Genomic DNA, 20,107 nt, shown 5'->3' with positions numbered 1-20,107 from the left:
TTATTATCATTCATTCATTCATTCATTCATCTCTTTTCAACAACAACAACTTCCCAAAGTGGCTTACACAGCAAAATAAATAAAATAATGGTTCCTGTCCGAAAAGGGCTCAAAAGCTAAGAACAAGACAGAAGGAAGACACAGCAGCAGCCACCGGAAAAGATATTGAACGAGAACAAATAGGCATACAGAGCCATAGGAAGCTGCTTTATACAAAGTCAGACCATTGGGCCATCTATTTCAGTATATCTACATTGACTGGAAGAAGCTCTCCATGGTTTTAGGCAGAAACGTCTGCTGCTAAAAATAAGAAAACCACCACGTAAGAGGTGTCTCTCTGTCCATTTAGCAGGCATAGTTTCTGCCTGACACATAACTGTGAGATGCAGTGCTTCCTCAAAATGCCTCCTACTATAGTCAAGATTTAGGCTGAAATTCAACAGATCCACAAGTCTTCCACAATCACTTGCTACAAATGCTCCTGATGACTTTCTGCCTGATGCAGATTCATGAATGGGCTGCAAGAACATGCTATCAGTACCATGCAGATGATCTGTATTGTCATAACATCCAGCCATGGTCCTCATACAACCTGTACTAGATTCTAGAGGCTCTTTCAGCCTTGGAAAGCTGTCGGGTTTGACTGCAATTGCTCACACTGAAGCAAAACGTATCAAGAGTTAGAGTAATTGCAAAGAACTGGATCAAGTCATTTATTATTAATGGCACATTTGCAAATAATTAATGATTAGCAATGGCCTTAACCATTGCTCATTCATATGTGGATACAATAATGACTTAGCTTGTGCTTCTATCTTCTTGCTCTGAATTGGCAGATGAGAAAATATACTGAAACATAAGGTATGAAATCATCCAAAAAGGTCCAAAAAGCCTTGCGTTGCTGTCAGACTGAATGGTGTAGGAGAGAAAGGTTTGCTGAAGAAGTAATAGGTGAAGCTTCTACACCTGTTGAATTGTTGCCTGGACATTTACCATAGTAGGTAGGATGGGGTGGATGGGGGGAACTTTGCTTTGTAAAAATGCATAATGGCTATCTCTCTGGATTTATTCCTGGTCAACACATCCATATCCAGCCCAATCTTGACCAGGGCAAAGTGCAAGTGCATGAATCCTCATTTGTAAAGCCACCATAATATATGGGACTACAACATTTTCACAGTTTACATTGTGCAGGATTTAAGGGGACTGTCTTAATTTGCAATTCCCAACTTTTTAGAGCATGAGTCTAAATGGAAGGTATCAACTCGCCTCTTAAACCAAAGGTTTGTTGATATTTTCATTTCCTTTAAACAAAAAAACAGGTACCAAAATATGTCAGTCCTCTTTCTGCATTTGTGTTAAAGTGTTGCCTCTACAATTTTACAGCACTTTAGGATGTCTAAGCCACTTCATCTTTATTATCTTGGTAAACATGGATAGGATTGTATTCTGCTGTTTAGCAGAAGGTGGTTTGCCAGAATTAAACATAACTAACTAAAGTGGGGCAATTCCACTTACCTATTATAAAATTGAGACAAATCATTAAGAAAAATTCATGGAACATCAAGCGCTTTTAACAAAATGGAACCTCCACGTTTCTGCGCAGTATATCTCCCAATAACTCAGGGGCATAACTAGGGGAGAGGGGGGCCTGTGGTCACCCTCTCCCTGTCGGCCCCTCCAAATGAGGGAGATAATGAAGAGAATAGGGAGGGGACGAGCTGAGGGCCCCCAGGAGTCTGGGAGGGGGCCCTCAGGAGCCTGGAGGCCCTGGGTTCTTTGAACCCATTTGCTCAATTATAGCGACACCCCAACTGATGGTGTGGCTACAGAATAATTAGCAATATAAGAATTAGTGCCAGGTACATTGCAGCTAGTAATCATTGCCAACATGCATTTGTAACTTTTAATAAGAAATTACGGATACCTCCTCCACACTGGTCTTAGGTTGCTAGATTTCTGTTGTCTTAATAAAGGTGCAGCATATTCAGCAATGGTCACTGGCATCTTTCTCTTTCTTTCCCGGCTGTCTGCAAAGTAGTGCATTTTAAGATTTTGTCCACAGGGAATGCAGACTTGGAGCATCTACATCATGCATTCCTTTTCATTAGACCCCTCTGGTGGACAAAGTAAAAGAGGCCTCCATTTGCAGGTGTATGTATAGAGCACAAGCGGGGGGCGGGGGGACACTAAGGAACTCTGCACCCCACTAACTATGAGTGCAGCATTTGTCTGATGAGACAAACTCTGTACTTGGAGCTAGAGCCTGCTCGTGATTAGAAATGTCGGAGTTCCTAATCACAGGGAGGAACTCTGCCCAGGAATGGCATTTGTTCCGTGGGGGTGAATCGTTGGCATTATGTACCTACAACATTGGCATGGAGGACAGCTCTTGCCGGTTGGTAGGGGAACTGTATGCTGTTTACGGTTACATAATGCCTGAACAGAGCTAGTATTGGGATAATTTTATTAAAGATGGGATATAAATCTAACAATAAAATAATATGTCAATAAAATGAAAGGGCTAGGTAGCAACAGCCTCCACTCAGGCGCCAAGCCCTGAGTGTGTTCCCATGAAAAGGTTGTGCGTCAGGCAAGAAAACTGAGATAGGAGGAGGGAGAAGTGACCGAGTGCTAGCTGTGATCTGGGTAGGATGGGGGGGGGCGGGACCCGCTTTCCCTCCACCCTTGATACAGTGTGGAGTACATGCTGTGAGATCGCCATCCCCAACTTGACTGATTGTGGCAAACACACAATCACTTCTCTCTCTTCCCATCTTGATTTTTGCCAACACATGGCCATTTCCCGGGAGCATGCACAGGGCGGGAACTTAATGGGACGCTGTGCCTCCTACTCAGCTTGTGGCTGTGAGAGGCATCCCAGTGTTCTGGGTACTTCTTCTCTGTTGTATGGTACAGTTCAGTTTGGAAAGATCAAGCTGGTCCTCCGCTTCCTGCCAACTTGTGAGTGTAATACCACCCAAGCATTCTGCACATCAACATCCATTATATCAACTTGCAGCTATTCTGTAGTAGGGCATATTCTTCAAGGAGGATTTGCTTCCCTAACCATTTGCCTTATTGTCACTAGGTGGTGCTGCAGAGCAGGACCATTTTTCTTGGTGCCCTGTTAGTCCCAATGCATGAAATGCAAACCAGACAGAGGCACAAAAGTGTTTGTAGGCAAGCGATGCTGGGTTTTTACCTACACAAAACTCACTATCAGGCAATATCCTTGCCTGGAACAATTCTCTTTGAAGCTGGCTTTACAAAGCTTTATGTGAAATCAAGGCCTGCGTCTGATTCTACTTCATGAAGAAATCAATTAATGCCTAAATTCTGGGGGAAACAACTTTGACTATAGTCAAATCACAGAGGAGAGCTCTGTGTGACCCGGCCATTGCTATAAGAAACAAGCCAACTTGTTGGCGCTTTGCTTTAGGAAGACAGGAGATTATCCTGTCTGAAAAGTTATTTGCAATGTTGATGTAACCTGCAATATTTTAATCAGAAGCATTGACTAGTCTCACACATATATCCTCTTGCTGTTACTAGATTTACTCAAGAAATGATTTAATTGCTGTCTCCCCCAGCAAGGTGGTCCCTTTCGGCTTCCTTCTTTTGACTTTTAACATTGTTGGAGACAAGGTGTCCGGAAGGCTGTGGACAAGAGAAGATGCCCATTTGGAAAGCTCAGCCATGCAGATTTGTTTCGGGAATGTCAAGAGCACATCCTGACAACCAAAATTGGGGACACACAGGAGATGGCCCTCAGTTTCTCCAGACAAATAGACATTGTCAAGAGCAATTAATACTTTGAGATTCAGGAAGGATGCTGATATCTTGCTAACCTGGACTGATATCATGAGACAGGATAACAGTAATTGACGCCATTTTAGATCCAGGAAGGATGCTGATATTTGGAATAAACTCTGTGTTGAGATCAAATGATGGAACAACTATTTTAAAAGTCAGTTCTCCATACAGAGGTCAGCAGTTTTTGCCTAACAAGCAATATTTGCTCATGTGCAAATCCCAAGCACCTGCTGTCTGAGGCCCTTGGCTTGCAAACAAGAGACTGCTTGGTGATTCTCTGCCACGGAGTGAGGAATCAGGGGTTATCTCTGTCTGTGACTCGTAGCATTGACTCTTCATCTGAAACCTTGTCCGAACTTCACTCCCAAGCATCGGAGCCAAGCTGTGCACACTTGTGGGAGGAGAGCTGGTCTTCTGGTAGCAAACATGACTTGTCCCCTTAGCTAAGCAGGGTCCACCCTGGTTGCATATGAATGGGAGACTTGATGTGTGAGCACTGTAAGATATTCCCTTTAAGGGATGGAGCTGCTCTAGGAAGAGCAGGTTTCAAGTTCCCTCCCTGGCTTCCCCAAGATAGGGCTGAGAGAGATTCCTGCCTGCAACATTGGAGAAGCCACTGCCTGTCTGTGTAGACAACACTGAGCTAGATGGACCAATGGTCTGACTCAGAATATGGCAGCTTTCTGTGGTCCTATGTTCCTATGCTGTTCCAGAAGACCTGTTAAAATGCCTCTTTCAAGAACCAGACTTTGCCTCCCACTTCCATCCCCTTTACTAACCCTGACACCCTGCCCTTTCCTCCCTCAAAACAACTCCCTCCCCTTTCTCCTTTCCAGTTGCTCTATCTCTTGCTAGTTTGAAGTAATTACTGAGATGAGATGACAGATATCAACACCCAGATGATAGTTAGGAACCCTGCCTTGCTTTTGCTAAAATTGATTGTTTTGTTGTCTGCTTAGTTAGATTGATGCTGTTGCTCTAACCATCTTTTATACTCAATATAGCCCATTGAATTATGTAAGTCTGTTTGGTTTCTTTCTACCTTCGAGCCCAGAACATACATGATCACCGTATAAAGAACTGGTCACTTAGTGACACTGGTGAAACAAGCCGAATTTCCTATGTTAGCTCCGGAGCATATCTAGTATACAAAGCAGGCTTGGCTCACAACATAATCTTCCCATTTTCAGAGAATGTGCATGTACTAAGTAGCAACTGCAGCCTGCCCGGAAACGAGGGAGCATCAAAAGAGCATCACCTCTGCCTTTTGTTTGTCTTCTGTTTGCAGTATCAAGGAATGGGGCAGAACAAGATGGACAGGTGGCAGAGCGTGCGTGCGTGTGTGCATGTGCTGAAGAGATGGAAGCTGGCTAGTCAGGATCAAGCAAGAAGAAAACTTGAAAGGAAATCCCATGGGTATCGCCATGAAACTGTCAGAGGAAAAAGTCGTCTTCACAAGCTGTTACCAAGCACCAGGTTTCACGGCAAAGATGACAGGAAGGGACAAGAACAAAGAGCAGGCAGTCGGCACATAAGCTTGTCTGGCCAGGAACACTAGTGGCTGATGCTGGTCCAGCTAAGGGTGAAAAGCAGGAAGGCCAGAAGACTGGCGGAAAAGCCAGGTTTTCCAAAAACCACCAGTCACTGGCAGGTCTCTGCAATCAAACTGCAAGATATCACCTCTGTTTGGAAAACCTGGTTCTTTTGGAAAACACCCAGCCTCTTAGAGGGCAATGGGGAGGAGACTCTTGAATTTCTTAAAAGAAATATAAGAAGCGACTTGGCACTGGGTATGCCAGGACATTTTATCAAGAATTGTGGGAAACGTCAGGCTGTCAGAAGACTTTTAGATGACTCTGGCAACTTTAATGATGAGAAGATTTCTCCCATTCTATTCTGTTATTTGTTTCATTCTGCCCTATTTATTTATTTATTTATTTATTTATTTATTGTTAAATTTATATACCGCCTTTCATTAAAACAATCCCAAGGCAGTTTACAGCAAAAATTTAAACACAAGATGGTAAAAAAGAGACAATTAAAATATTAAGTGAAAAATATTTTAAAAATCTGATTTTAAAAATTTAAAACAAAAGCATCAAAGCAATACAGAGTACAAAGAGCAGCGGCAGAGAATCAAATAAATGCAAAAAGCCAAGATTTTACACTCTTTCTAAAAGCTGTGATGGAGACTGAGGAGCAAATTGCCACTGGGAGAGCATTCCAGAGTCTGGGGGCAGCAACAAAGAAGGCCCTGTCCTGCATGCACAACAACCTAGCCTCCCTCATTGTTGGCACCCAGAGCAGAGCCCCCTCAGATGACTTCATCAAGCAGGCAGTAACCCTTAGGAGCAAGCGGTCCCTCAGGTATCCCGGGCCCAAACTGTACATAAATCCTATGTACCAGACCTCCAGAATTCCTGTTAAACTAGGAAAAACTCTAAAATTAAATCCAGAATTGGAGCATGCAATTTGCAAAGCTTTAAGTCTCTTCAGTTCATTTGCATCTTTGCTCACTTCTACCAAGGGAGGAAGGTGCACATGTGCAAGGATAAAACACCATGCAAAAATAATCTTGATGCAGTCATGCATACAGTCACATCATGGATGGATTTTTGGCGTGTGTGCTTTATCAGTGCATGCATTTTATCTTGTCTACACTTTTTTAAAAAAGGAAAAGCAGCATAAGAATTAAATACTAACTAGCTGAACCTGCACAGAGCATCTGTGCGGTAGTTTACTTCCTTTTTGGGTTTAGTTGGGAGAATTTGTTTGGCTGGTCCTCCCTTTGTAGCTGTGCATTGCACCCTGTTCCCCACTCTCCCCCCACCCACAGCTCTCTCACTCACTCTGTCCCTCCCCCAAAGCTCTCTTGCCTGCTGCCACCGCACAGCTCTCTCACTCTGTCTCTCCCACCGTGCCTCTCTTGCTTACTATCTCCCCCCGTGCCTCTCTCGCTTGCTCTGTCTTCCCCCACGGCCTCTCTCGCTATCTCTCTCTCTCTTCCCCTTGCGCCTCTCTTGCTCTCTCTGTCTCTCCCCCCCCCGTGCCTCTCGCTCACTCTGTCTCCCCTCACAGTTCCCTTTTTTGCATGGGGGGTCAGGAAGACTGTCTGAGGGTTTTTGTGGGGGCTGCCAGTGGCTGGCCCGTGCTGTCCCTTCATGGTTTGTTTGTTTGTTTGTTTGTTTGTTTGTTTGTTTGTTAGTGAAGGGGTGACTGAAGGTTTTTTGTTTTTTGGTGGTGTGGGGTGTGGAAGACTGGCTGGTGTTTTTTTGCAGGGGGAACAATGGCACTGGGTTTGGGTTTTTTCTTTTTGGACGGGAAGGTCAGCAGCGCGTCCTCACAGTCCCAACGGTTTTTAACGGCCGCTTACCTCACAGTGATTTTGGACTTCATTTGGCTTCATTTGGTTCTACGTTCTGTCCTTCTGTTGTTTACCTGCCCGCCGCCCCCTCTCTGTGGTCATTTTTCTCCACCTTTCCTTTCCTTTCCTTTCCTTTCTGTTCCATCCTGAGTCTGCCGATTCCCACATTCCCACATTCCCTTGCTGCTGCTCCCTCCCCAGGCAATGGTTCCTCCTTTCCCCTCTGCCTTTCCTCCTTTCTTCTTCTGTCTCCTGAGTCTGCCGATTCCGCCTGCCTCCCTAGCTCTCTGCCCCTCCCTTCCCAAGGCAATGGCTTCAGGCATCCGCACGGCTCTGGACGCCACTGGACGTAGTCCTCGGTCGTCCGTAACTCCGTCGTCCGTAAGCGAATTATATATATAGATTAAATAATGGCTGACATACAATTCAATGTTATGTGTATGTTGCAATGTTATATTTGCACAGACCCACAAGAGCCAAGCGTTTGCACTAAATGCAAGAATTGAGCAAATGCAGTTTTGCAATAGACAGCAATTTCCATTGACCATCAGTTGCATAACGGTGCAATAGTGCTCCTGCACATATGATGTTGTGCAGTGTGTCAGCAAATAATGGTAATGTGGAAGTGGGGAATCAAGACTAATGAACTGAAGGCACTGAAGAATTTTTGTGAGAACACAGCAACTCACTACACCTCTCAAGAAAAGTTAACTAACTTCAGCCTCATTGCACCTCATCCTTGGAGAAGCCTCTGCCAGTCTGTGTATTTATAATACTGAGTTAGATGAACCAATGGTCTGACCAAGTATATGGCAGCTTCTTATGTTCGTGTCCCACAGAATGGTTTGTCTAACTCAGAAGTAAGAAAAGCAAGTTAAAATCGCAGCTCAATAATAACTAGCTGGGCTGAGCGCAGAACATCTCCCCCCCCCCCCCCCGGCCCCGCCTGCCACCAATTTCTTACCCGCCTGCCACTGTCATTTTCTTCCCCCACCTGCCGTTTTCTCCCCCTCGCCCTGCCATTTTCTCACCACCACAATTTTCTCCCCCACCCACACACTCTGTTTTGTTTCCCACTTCACCTGCCTGTTCACCAGCGCTGCTGCTTTCCTCTCCCCCTGCCAGCTCATGAAATTCTTCTTAGTGAAACAAACAAATGAGAGATGAGATAAAAGACACTCATGGTGATGGTGGTAGGAGGAGGAAGAAGCAATCAGACAAGATCAAAATGTAAATAACACAACTTTATAACAAGGATAAAGTTTGTCATAAAGACATTTGGTAAGAAGCAAAAGTGATAAGACTGCTGGGATTCACGCAATAATTTGAATCTAGGTTTCATGTGGATTATCAACATTAGTGTGATTGTTTCATGCTAAGAGTTAGAGATTTCCAAGACAGGAATCTCATTCATCTTGGGCCATAAAACACCTTGACATGGCTTCACACTGTTGGCCAATTCTCACAGTCACAATTCTGGTCAAAGGAGCTGCCAGCTAACATCCAGAAGTTGGGCACATTCCCATGAAACGACTATGAATAAATTCCCATGAAACAACTGAAACGAAGCAGAAAAACCTCTGCCAGCGATCATGTGCAAATGAGAATGTTAGTTAGGTGGCCCTGCCAGCTGACTGTGGTCACCATCCTTCAGATCCTAGATCACTGGAGAGGTTGGCACCACCACCGAAGATCAGTTGGCAGCACCACCAAAGCTAACATCGCCCTCACAAATGATCACTGGTAGTGGCTTTTCCACTCGCATGCAATCATTTCTCTGGGTGTTAGCTGGCAGTTTCTCCAGCTAGCATTGCAATTGTGCAAACTGGTCCAGTCATGTGAATGTCAGTAATTCACATTAAACCTAAATTCAAACAATTGTGTAAACAGGGCCAATAACATCTTGCCACAGCAGAACCCACCCTGTGCTGCATGACCCTGCTCTAAGATTGACTACAGACTGATGCTATGATACTGAGGATGTAGATGGAGCTGAAAAGTGGGAAAGAATCAGGGAACTGAAAGGATAAGATTGTGAGAACAAATCCAAATGAGGGTAGACACTTTGGGGCAGTAGTTATAGGTGTGCCACTGTCAACATCAATGTCAAATGTTAATGATGGGGGAATAGTTGTAAGAGTAAAAGTAACATCAGGTTGCTTACCTATAACTGGGGTTCTTCTGGTACTCATCTGTCCATTCACACAATTGGGCTTCATGATCTAGTGAAGGCAGGACCAGGAACTCTTCCAAGCTCTCTAATCCCTCTTAAGCTCCGCCTCCCTTCTACCCTGTCTTCACTACGTCGCAAAGACCAATTGTGTGAATGACAGAGAACACCCAGAGGAAACACTGTGGGTCCTGACAGTTCAACAATGGAACCAGATTCCTAGGAGTATGGTGGACTCTCCCTTGCTCAGGTCTGCAGGAAGATCACCACATGTTGATGATGGTCTGTCTATGTATTTCCTTTATCAAGCAGGAGGCTGACTAGATAGCCTAAAGGATCCACTCTATGATTCTTAGGCACTTTGATGTTTGAAGTTAAGAGATCTACCAACAATGTCGTCTTTCAGGACAAGACCGTTCTATTAATTGTGCATCCATAATTGGACTCTTTTCAGCGTGTTGTTCGAAGCAGACAGTGTGGTGATGCATAGTAGGGTTAAGCACATATACCTGTGATTAAACTTATAATGTAGGCTAGTGGTCGTGCCAGTTCTGTTTGGGTCTGAGTGATCCAGTACTGAGGACGAGCAGTAGTGCCATGCCTTATTATTATAATATCGTGCAGCATCACTATTACCAGCAACTCTCTGTCTTCTTCTCTTTCCCAGGACATGTGTACACCCACACTGGAATGAAACAGCACGGCTACATGCTCATCTACTACTAAAAGCAACATGGGTTTTTGGTTTTGTCTTCTGAACTCTGGTACCAAACATTCCTCAGCATGTCTCTTAGCTGGCAAGTGCTGCTGACAACCTGCAGTAATCTAATGAACAGTGCTAGTCTCCTTACCAATACTGAGGATAAGATAAAGCATAGTAAAATTACATTTGTTATGGCCAACAGCTCATACAAATGCACTCATGAAAACTGCTAACTGTATTCAATCTGGGGATGTGCGTACCGGTTCGACCTTGAACCTGTTCACCATCGAACTGGTATGGCTCGAGATCTCACCTTCGAGCTGGACTGGGCCCAGTTTGGCTTGAGGTTGAGCTGAACCGCCCCACTGGCTAGCTCAAGGCTGATATGGGGGTTCAAACATGTTAAAATTCTTTTTTAAGCATTCACCTCCTCTGGGGGCCACTGCCATGGCCGTGGGGAAGGTGTCCAGGGTAGTCCTTCCTTCCGCCAGCCTCCCCCTGGTCTCAAAATGGCCTGTTCTGGGCCTCTTTGCTCTGGCAGCAGCCACTTTGGAAGCCGCCACGCATGCGCACTGGCCATTTTCATAACATATCTAATACATTAACCCTCCAATGACCTAATCCTTTTTACATACACAGAGCTCAGTATAGAGTGAACTTGCTATCCCCAAGCTCCAGTTTCTGCATTTATGAATAACCAAGTATTATTGAGGGAACCATTCACACCGGCAAAAAATATGATATACATGTTTTCCTCCAGGTTCTATATTTTAGTTTTCACAGAATCTAAGTATCCTAGTGAGGACTTAGGTGGCTAAATGTAGACAAGAAGGGGAGCCTTGGTTATGAGAAGGCCTTAGGATAGGAACACAGACACAATGGCTAGGAATTGTCCACTCCACAGCTTCTGGGAACCATGACTAAGTTTCACTTTCTCAACAATGAGACCTAAAAGCTTGCTTCCCCTCTTCTCCAAAGAAAGCAAAATTATAGCAAACATTATTTGCATCATGCAGCACATGGACACACAGAATAGGCAGAAAACCAAATGTACACATAAGACAGAAACAAACGTATTTGCAGAAAGTGCAGTACAAAATGGTTTTATTGGCATGATAATGACCGGTGAATTTCCACGAGAACATTTAACGTAACTGCTGGTTTTACTTTTACAAACTCTTTCCCAAAGATGTTGGATTGAATAGCTTCACAACCATTGTCAGAACTTACACCCACTAATTTGCTAGGTGACGATTAAGTTTGTTCTTAAGTGGCTTACATACTGCACAGTGCCCTGAAGATCTAAGAGGGGAGCCAGTGAACAGCCCATCCTCACTACTTGCAAACGTGGGCTGGGTGGTCTTGTGCCTCCTAAGAAGTGTATCTTCCATTTAGAGGCACTCTTACCCCTGGACTTCTAGGCCAATGTCCAGGGTCTCCACAGCCCCTGGGCCCCCCAAATCCTCTTTAATCTGTTCTGGGTGGGAGTGGGGGCCTCCAAAGGCTGCTAGATCCAGGCCGCAAAATTACCTAGGTGCATCTCTGCTTCCATTATTCCCAAAGGCTGTATTGACACAGCAGCAATCATGCACCCCTTAGGAGGCACAAAACAGGCCCACGTTTGCAAGCAGCAAGGACGGGCTGTTCAGTGGCCCAGACGCAGTATGTGCACCCCTCTCTTAGACTGGCAGGGCACTGCACAGTATGTAAGTCATTGTGTATATTCATTGAAGAAAGGTTAAGACAGGGCATTGGCACCAAGAGTAAGGTGAACATCTGTGTTTACCATGAATGCTGGTGAGGGCAAAGAATGCAGAATGGGAGAAATAAGCACTTCTCAGGTGAAAAAAACATTATTGCAAACAGAAATCACAAATGGGAGAATTATTTGTGTCCCTCCCTCCCCTAAGTTATTGCTGCTGCTTTTTCTCCTGATAACTGTGCGTTAATCTTGTGTTGTCCCTTTACAAAGACATATCTTTTAATGCAAGATGCCATAAATTCCCAACATTTGTCAAAAATAAGAAAATGGGGGAAAGGTTTATAGCATATACAATAATTTATATAATGAGAGATTATGTTTTTTCATTATAAAAAAAGATATGGGACAAATAACCAGATTGCTTATTATGATGGCTTTGCAGTTCTTTTAAACTTAAAAGCAAAGTCTGCACAAATTATAATTCTACAGCAGTCGGAAATGCAAACTGAAGCAACAAAAGAGCTTCAGAGGGACAAGAAATAAACCAAACTACCCAGTAATATGGGCAAATGACATATTTAATGCAGTTTATAACTGAAAGTAACTGGGCCATATTCCCAGTCCTTCCCATTATTGCCACATTCCATTCACTTTTCAGAAAGTGAACTTAGAAACTTTTTTTTGCCTTGAAAACACATATACATTAGATTTAAGCCAGTGCTGTACAGAATTGTGCAACCCAATGTATGAAATATAACACAGGAAACTTATCATATAACTATATAAAGTTTATTGCCCTGATCCAGCGATCCTCTTCTTCAGCAGTAGGGATGTTACACACATAGAATAATGTTTTCACATGTGCAACACCCTGTAAGATTCCATCAGATGCAGGAAACCATAGCAGATCCAGAGCTATGTTTTCTCCATGCAGAAACCCACAGAGGAGCCACTGTATGGGAATCCCATAGATTAGCAGAGTGGAGATGCGACTGATTCTCTGAATATGTAAGGGAATGCATATGCAGAAGTATCTCCACCAAAGCATTACATATGGTGCTAGCTCTTTGTACACAGGTATCTCTGGATCAAGGCAATGTCTATATATATCTATATATGTATATATAAATATCTATTTACACACACATGCACACACATTTCCTGTGGCGATACCCCTGAATATAATTAAACAATAAAACATTTTTGGATTAGAAAATCATTTATGAAGCTATCACTTTCCACTACTAAAGTTCAATTCAATATAATCTAATATTTTCATTATAAACAGGTTATTTACATAGAAATTAAACTGTGGTCCCATACATACATTAAAACTGAGAAAACAATTTAAAAATTATTTACACTTTTGAATAAATTTATTTTCCCAGACAGATAGCTGAGAGTGTGTGAAGACTACAAGGGGGAAATGAACAGTAAGCAGTATATTTATTCATATTTTTCAAGTTGTATTTTTTTGTGCACATTCCAAATTTCTTCTTTAGAGTCACTCACTGCCTCTATTTGCCTTGTATTGCTGCTGCTGTTGCTGCTGCTTCATTTAGTGTTTTGAGAAGACTGGCTGACTTTACTTCTGGGTACAGGAAGGAAAGATTTCACTCTTGAAACACCACTCTTGAAAGACTCAGTTTTTGATTTATGGTTGCTGCATTCCACAGTCTGACTGCTGCTGAGAGGATGGATCCCAGGATTCACATCCTGTGAAAAGAATAACATATTCCATTGAATGCTTGCATCCACTTCTGATGGAAGCACAATTGCTAAACTCTGTGATCCGGGGCCCTGAGCTCACGTAGAGCTCCTGTGGCTGTCCATGAGAGATGCATTCAGCGGGAGCATGGGACATTCTACTTGACTACAGCAAACAGTGGGAAGTTCTGCTTTGTTCATACAGGTTACGTCTCTGGATCTCAGCACTGGCCTTTCTCTGATATCTTCAGATTTCTGTGCTTCACCAAAATGTAAGAAAATTGGCCACAGGGAACCGGAGGCTGGTATACTCCAGGTGAAACTATACGGGTATTCACACGACCCTCACACCGGGGCATGATCCATGATGGTGTGCCTCCTCTTCAGGGCTGCCACACACCCACACAATCTGCACTGCTTGGATCTCCAGAGGCTGGGATGCTGCGCCCTGACCCCCGGGTATCCCACAAGGCACTGTGTGATGAGTGTGGTGCATTGGGGGATACCCCCATGATACAGGCACTCTAGGTCTGCAAGCAGCCAAGCTCTCACATGATCCCAGCAGCCGGCTTAAAAGCTGGGCTTAGAAATTGGGTTGGGCAGGAGTGCCAGGATCTGCGTGGATCCCACCACTGAACACTCCACATGAGCAGCCTAGGCCAGGGCAGCCTTTATATATTACAAAAAACATAGTGGCAGCCCTATGTCAAGTGTCCTCCTCTCCCTTTCTGTCAAGGCCAGCTCCATTTACTCGATGTCCTGGTCTCTTTATGCTGAATTTCTCCATTACTGCTAGCACCAGGAATGCTATGAAAGGGAAACCGGGATCTTTGATGACACCAAAACACAAGTCAAACCAAGCTACACATTATGGAGGGGGATTGAGCTGCCATTTTGTGCAGCACACATGTGTTTCTTATAATGAGTTAATCAACCTTAGGATTGTATGAGAGTTTATCAAGCCAGCCGTAATGGTGATTTGTTCCATTTTAGATGCCATCCTGTTCTGAGGGCTCAGTGTGAATTTTACACAACTAAAGTTGTATAAGGTGCTAAACAAACAAGATATGTAGAATCACAATCTAAATTTTATTAAACCCAACCCACTTCCTTTGTTCTTCTCTTACTATACAATCAACCCTATTACAAAAACATCATATGTTCCCCCACACTGAAATGTTCATGTTACTCCAAAACCCTCAGCCTAGCCTCCCTCTGAACCTGAATAAGCAACATTTACTGGAGTACAGTTGGATATTTGAAATGGTCTAGCTACCTAAACGAATTAAAGCTCTCCTATGTCTACCTGAAGCAGGGAAGAAAAGGATCATGGTTCTACCACTCCCAAACAGCTTTTTAGAGAGATGGACTGGTCATGCAGGAAAACAAATTGCATTTCAGTTTTGTGTTGAGTTTTGCATGTTAACTGGATTTCTGTTCAGAGGGGTTGGAATAAATTATGTTTCATGGGGTGCTTCCTGCTCTACAGGTGTGTCATTAAGAATGATCCACAGATCCATGACTCAAAAGAGTGTGGCTGGTACATTTGCAATATATTTTTTGGATGAAAACAGAAGAGCTTCACAGCTACAGAGAACAGTTGCCTGAGTGACTTTTTAGATTAAATTGATTCCATCCCTCTACCCCTGCCCATTACATTACATTACATTACATTATTTATTTATTTAATACATTTCTATACTACCCCATACAAAAAGTTCTTGGGAGATTCACAAACTAAAAATAACCATTAAAACATTAATATGATTCAAATAATTTAAAATACAAATAAAAACTCTAAAACCCGAAGCTTTAAAACCATAAACTAAAAGCCAGGCTAAACAAGTATGTTTTCAGGTCCTTTTTAAAAACGTTTAGAGAAGGGGAAACACTAATTTCATCAGGAAGCAAGTCCCAGGGCAACTCTAGAAAAGGCCTGGTTTCTAGTCACCACCAACCAAACCGGTGGCACCTGCAACCAGAACTCCCCAGATGATCTTAATAGGCATCGGGGTTGATGAAGAAGAAGGCGTTCTCTTAAATACCTCAGAACTAAGCCATTCAAGGCTTTATAGGAAATAACCAGCACTTTGTATTTTGGCCAGAAAAGTATTGGCAGCCAGTGTAGTTCTTTTGAAATGGTGCAATGTGATCTCTTTGGGCAACCCCAGAGACTAACCTGGCTGCTGCATTCTGTACTAACTGCAGTTTCTGAACTACATACAAAGGCAGCCCAACATAGAGAGCATTGCAGTAGTCAAGACCAGATGTTACAAGCATATGCACCATTGTTTTAAGTTCGTTTATCTTCCAGAAATGGACGTAGCTGGAATATCAGCCAAAGCTGATAAAAAGCACTCCTGGCCACTGCCTCAACCTGAGAAATCAGGGAGAAGTTTGGGTCCAGAAGTACTCCCAGACTATGTATCTGCTCTTTAAGGGGGAGTGCAACCCCACCCAGAGCAGGCAGATCTAAACCACTTCCTAAGTCTCAACCTCCCATAATTACCGCTGTCTTGCTTGGATTCAGCCTCAGTTTGTTCTCCCCCATCCCGCCCATTACTATCTCCAGGAAGACATTTAGGGAAGTTGGGCCATTTCCTGATGAAGTTGACATAGAGAAATAGATTTGGGTGTCATCAGCATATTGATAACACCCTGCACCAAATTATCTTGATGATCTTTCTCAGCCATTTCATGTAGATGTTAAATAGCATTGGAGACAGTATGGAGCCTTGTGGGACTCCATACCAGAACTCTTGTTTTGAAAAACAACTGTCTCCAAGTGACACTATCTGGAACCTACTCGAGAGGTAGGAGTGGAACCACTACAAAGTAGTGCCTCCCACTCCCAACCCCTTCAGGCACCCCAGAAGGATATCATGGATGATGGTACTGAAAGCCACCGAGAGATCCAAAATGATCTACAGAGTCACACTCCTCCTGTCAATTCCTAATTGATTCCATTTTAAATATCTTCTTTCTTGATGCTCAGCAAAGATGAACATAATATTCCTATTTCTCTTTTTAAATGTGTATCTTTTCTTCCCCTCATTTTTTTCTTCTCCTTACCTTGACAGAGACTGCATTGAACAGCAAGATGGAAAAGCCCCAGGCATTTGAGTGTACAGCCATCTGCTTTCTGTATTTTTGACTCTTTAAAAGCCAGCCTGCCGCTTTCTAATTTGGGTACAGAAACTTGCTACTAAATGCATGACCTTCACAGGGAAAGATGAATGCTTTTAACCACCCGCACCACCCGGGATTTCTGTGAAATTGGGTAATGTTCTGGACAAAGTAAAAGCATCTGACTTTGGAAAGAAATTGCTAACATTTATGCTGAAGGTGTACATAACTGAAAAGGCAAGGCATACCTGGTCTAGCTTCTCGTATCATTCCTTCACTGTTGTTCTCACTCTAGAACTAATTTTAATCTAACTCAGTAAAAGGCAGTACTGTAGTACCATGTAGTTACTGCCAGAACTTATAAAGCTGTCATAAACTAATATAAAATATAATGAGGCTATAAAACAATATAAAAACACTTCAGAAAGGCTCCTCAGTACACAGCACACCCCTGTGTCCTGTACATTGCTTTTACTTGCAGTATATAGTAGCCATGTTACTGCAATTCTATGGCAAAGATTAAAATGACTATGTTACTGAAGGTAGCTCATGTGCTCTTTATGAACAAATTTAGCAGAAAGATATCCCTAGCTGCTACTGGCAATTAGCCCCTCCTGCTATCCAGTGTCAAAGGAGAGAAATGTCCAATTTTTGAAGTTAACCAGGATGCACTAGACCAGGCCTGCACAAGATACGGCCCGCGGGCCGCATGCAGCCCGCGAGGCCTTTTTTCTTGGCCCACTGGGCCATTCTCCGTGCCTCTCCCTGCTGCGAACCTGGTTCCGTGAGGCCACCATCCTGCCCGCGGGAGTCCGAAGGGGAGAACGGGGGGGGGGGGAGGAGCCGCTTTTGCTCTTGCCGCTGCCGCCGTTCTCGTTGCTGTTGCTGCTGCCCAGCCTGCTTCAGCCCCGAGCGAGCCGCCTGCTCCTCCCGCTGCTGCTGTCGCTGCAGAGGCACTGCGCACTGCGAGCACGCCACCCGGCGAGCCCCGGGCGAGCCTCAGCCCAGCGGGAGGGGGCAGAACAGAGAGGGAAGGGAGAGAAGGCGGGCGGGCGGATGGGCGGGCGGACAACAGGCCGCCTGCACGGAGCCCAAGGCCTGGGCAGCAGCGGGCGGCGGATCCACGTCGAACTTGCTGCGCCCTAGCCCGCTTCGGAGAAGGAGGCGCCCTGCGAGAGACTTCTGTGGCGTGGCAAAAACTAGGCAAGTGTTTGCCAAAGTGGGTGGGAAGGACAGATCCTTCCCGTCCTCCTCCCCCAGTGGAGAAAAGCAACAGCGGCCGCTCGGCGGCCCACGAGGTGCTCAGACTATTATGCAGCTGGGAGGGGGCTTTACGAGGCCATAATTCTTGATCTGCTGTGATGCAGCGCACAGAGTTGGGTTTGGAGAGGCCGGTGTGCAGCTCACTGGGTGACCTTAAGCCACGTCTACTAAGGGCCATTCGTTTCACACATTACGTGACAGAGAACCTGAGTTTGCCCCACGTGTACACTCAACAGGAAGCTGCAACCAGTCCTAGAGACCCTTTGATGATGACATCATCATCAAGGGGAGTTCTTGTTTGGAATCATGTTAGTGGCATTTACACTTTATATATTATTTGGTGCACACTTGCAAGATTTTACACAGACACCTCAAAAAAGGGGGGGGGGAGGAAGCCCCACTCCATCTAAGGTATGACTAAGCTCCACTGGAACAAACTGAATACGTTAGTGTCCCGGTGTCTTTAAGTATAGGAACATAGGAAGCTGCCATATACTGAGTCAGACCACTGGTCTATCAAGCTCAGTATTGCCTTCACAGTATTGCCCCCATGAACCAAGTCACGGTCAGTTTCGGCCCACCAGGTTATTTGAGTTGTGCAGGCCTGCGCTAGACTATGTGTAAACCAAATGTCAGCTTTCATTTTATTGTGCAAATGTCATAATAATTTTGATACTCTTTGGGCCCACTACAGTCTCCATCACCAGAGATCTGGGGAGATGCTTTGAAATCTCCCATACCTGCCCCATGACCAGTTCATTCACGTGTATAATAGATTATAAACCAGTTTTAGATCGAATAATAATATAAAAGGAATATTCCCTTTAGTGATGGAAAGAGTTAGCACCTTTATATTCTCCCCCCCCCTCTCTCTCTCTCACACACACACACACACCCTGTGGAATATCACTGAAAATATTTTTATTTCATGTGAATTGCCTCCATGCTCTAAAAAGGTCTGGAAACTGCTCTGTTCTCCTGATTCTATCCCAACGATTCTCTTCACTCTTCCTCTCCTTCCTGAAAGACTTTCTCCTCAGGACCAAATGAGATAAGGCAGCCAAAGATCTATGATTGGATCTGCTGTACGCTTCCCCCCCCCACACACACACACAATGGAAAAGCAGCTGCAGAGAGGGCCAAAAGTCTGGGGCTGTGACACTGGTGGTGAAAGCATTAACCAAGTGCTGTATCCCCAATTTAGATTGCTTCCAAAGTTATTTGTCCTATGTCAGAAAACATACAGGCATCCCTTTGGGCCCCTTCAGAGATGCTATTCTCCTCAAATTGCTCTCAGTTTGTTCCAATGTTTGTATCAACTTCCAGTTGTTCTGCTGATATCCTTTCAAGTAACTCCCCTTTTTCCTACTTCACAGCCAGAAAGGAAGGACAGAAGGAAATAAGGAAGTGTGTGGGGGTGGGGTGGGGCAGGAGTGGGGGGAGCCTTCAGCAACATACAGTCCCAATTGTCACTTCCCCAAACCCGCCTTCTAGGTTCTGTTTTAGCTAGATGCTTCCTCAGTGCTTTCTAGTTTCCATGGCAACTGCAGCCATCTGGAGAGTTCACTGTATCTGGGCATGCTCATTAGGGTCTGAAGCCAAAGCACATATCGGAGGTTTGACTAGTCCGACTTCCTCTATTTTTATTCCTCAGAATGGGCATTCTTTTTTTCACCACAGTTCTGTTTTTTGGCAGCTCCCCATAGACATGAGGCTCATTTCAAGCTGTGAGTCAAGAACTTTTTACCCAGAGGAATTACTTCATCTGATTATCATGTTAGTTATTATAGGCAAGCCACTAATAGATATATGATAACATGTAGTCAAGTAATGCTAGGTTGCCCCTTATTTCAAGAAATTAGTCTCAGATTATATATGTAGCTTCTTCAGATGGTTTAATTTGTGCCTACTAAACACAAAGAGAGATGGCAAATACATGAATGAATATGCTTCTAATTTACTGTGTGTGCAATCAAAGCAAAACCAATTATTTTCCCATATGTACTGAATTTTGGATTAAGACCTGAGTGACCTGAGTCCAGATTGCCACAGTCATTTATTGACTTAGCCACTTTCAGCTGTGCAGCTCCATCCTATGCATCTTTAACTAAAAATAAGTCCCAGTGGATTCAGTGGGAGTTACTCTCAAGTTTACGTGAACAGGACCTCAGCCTCAGTTTCCCTACAGTAAAACAGAGATAATACTGACTTATAGTAAGGAACTGATGAAGCACTAATTCCCATTGTGAATATAGT

The 20,107-nt window shown here is 44.1% G+C and overlaps 1 protein-coding gene across 2 annotated transcripts in view; it reads right to left on the bottom strand.

The window, feature by feature from the left end:
* Positions 1–11,140: 11,140 nt before the first annotated feature.
* CTTNBP2 (cortactin binding protein 2) overlaps positions 11,141–20,107 on the bottom strand; it is a 140,873-nt gene continuing 131,906 nt past the window's right edge. The window contains exon 23 of one of the 2 annotated variants that reach the window (XM_053253762.1): positions 11,141–13,471. In XM_053253762.1, coding sequence (XP_053109737.1) covers positions 13,310–13,471 — 162 coding nt within the window. In that variant the 3' untranslated portion in view covers positions 11,141–13,309. The remainder of the gene's footprint in view (positions 13,472–20,107) is intronic. The other variant, XR_008308141.1, reaches the window with a different exon arrangement.

This window comes from Hemicordylus capensis, chromosome 5 (assembly GCF_027244095.1).
Source record: "Hemicordylus capensis ecotype Gifberg chromosome 5, rHemCap1.1.pri, whole genome shotgun sequence".
Taxonomy (NCBI): Eukaryota; Metazoa; Chordata; class Lepidosauria; order Squamata; family Cordylidae; genus Hemicordylus; species Hemicordylus capensis.
The sequence above is the reverse complement of the archived record's forward strand: the minus strand, read 5'-3'. Positions and strand labels throughout refer to the sequence as shown.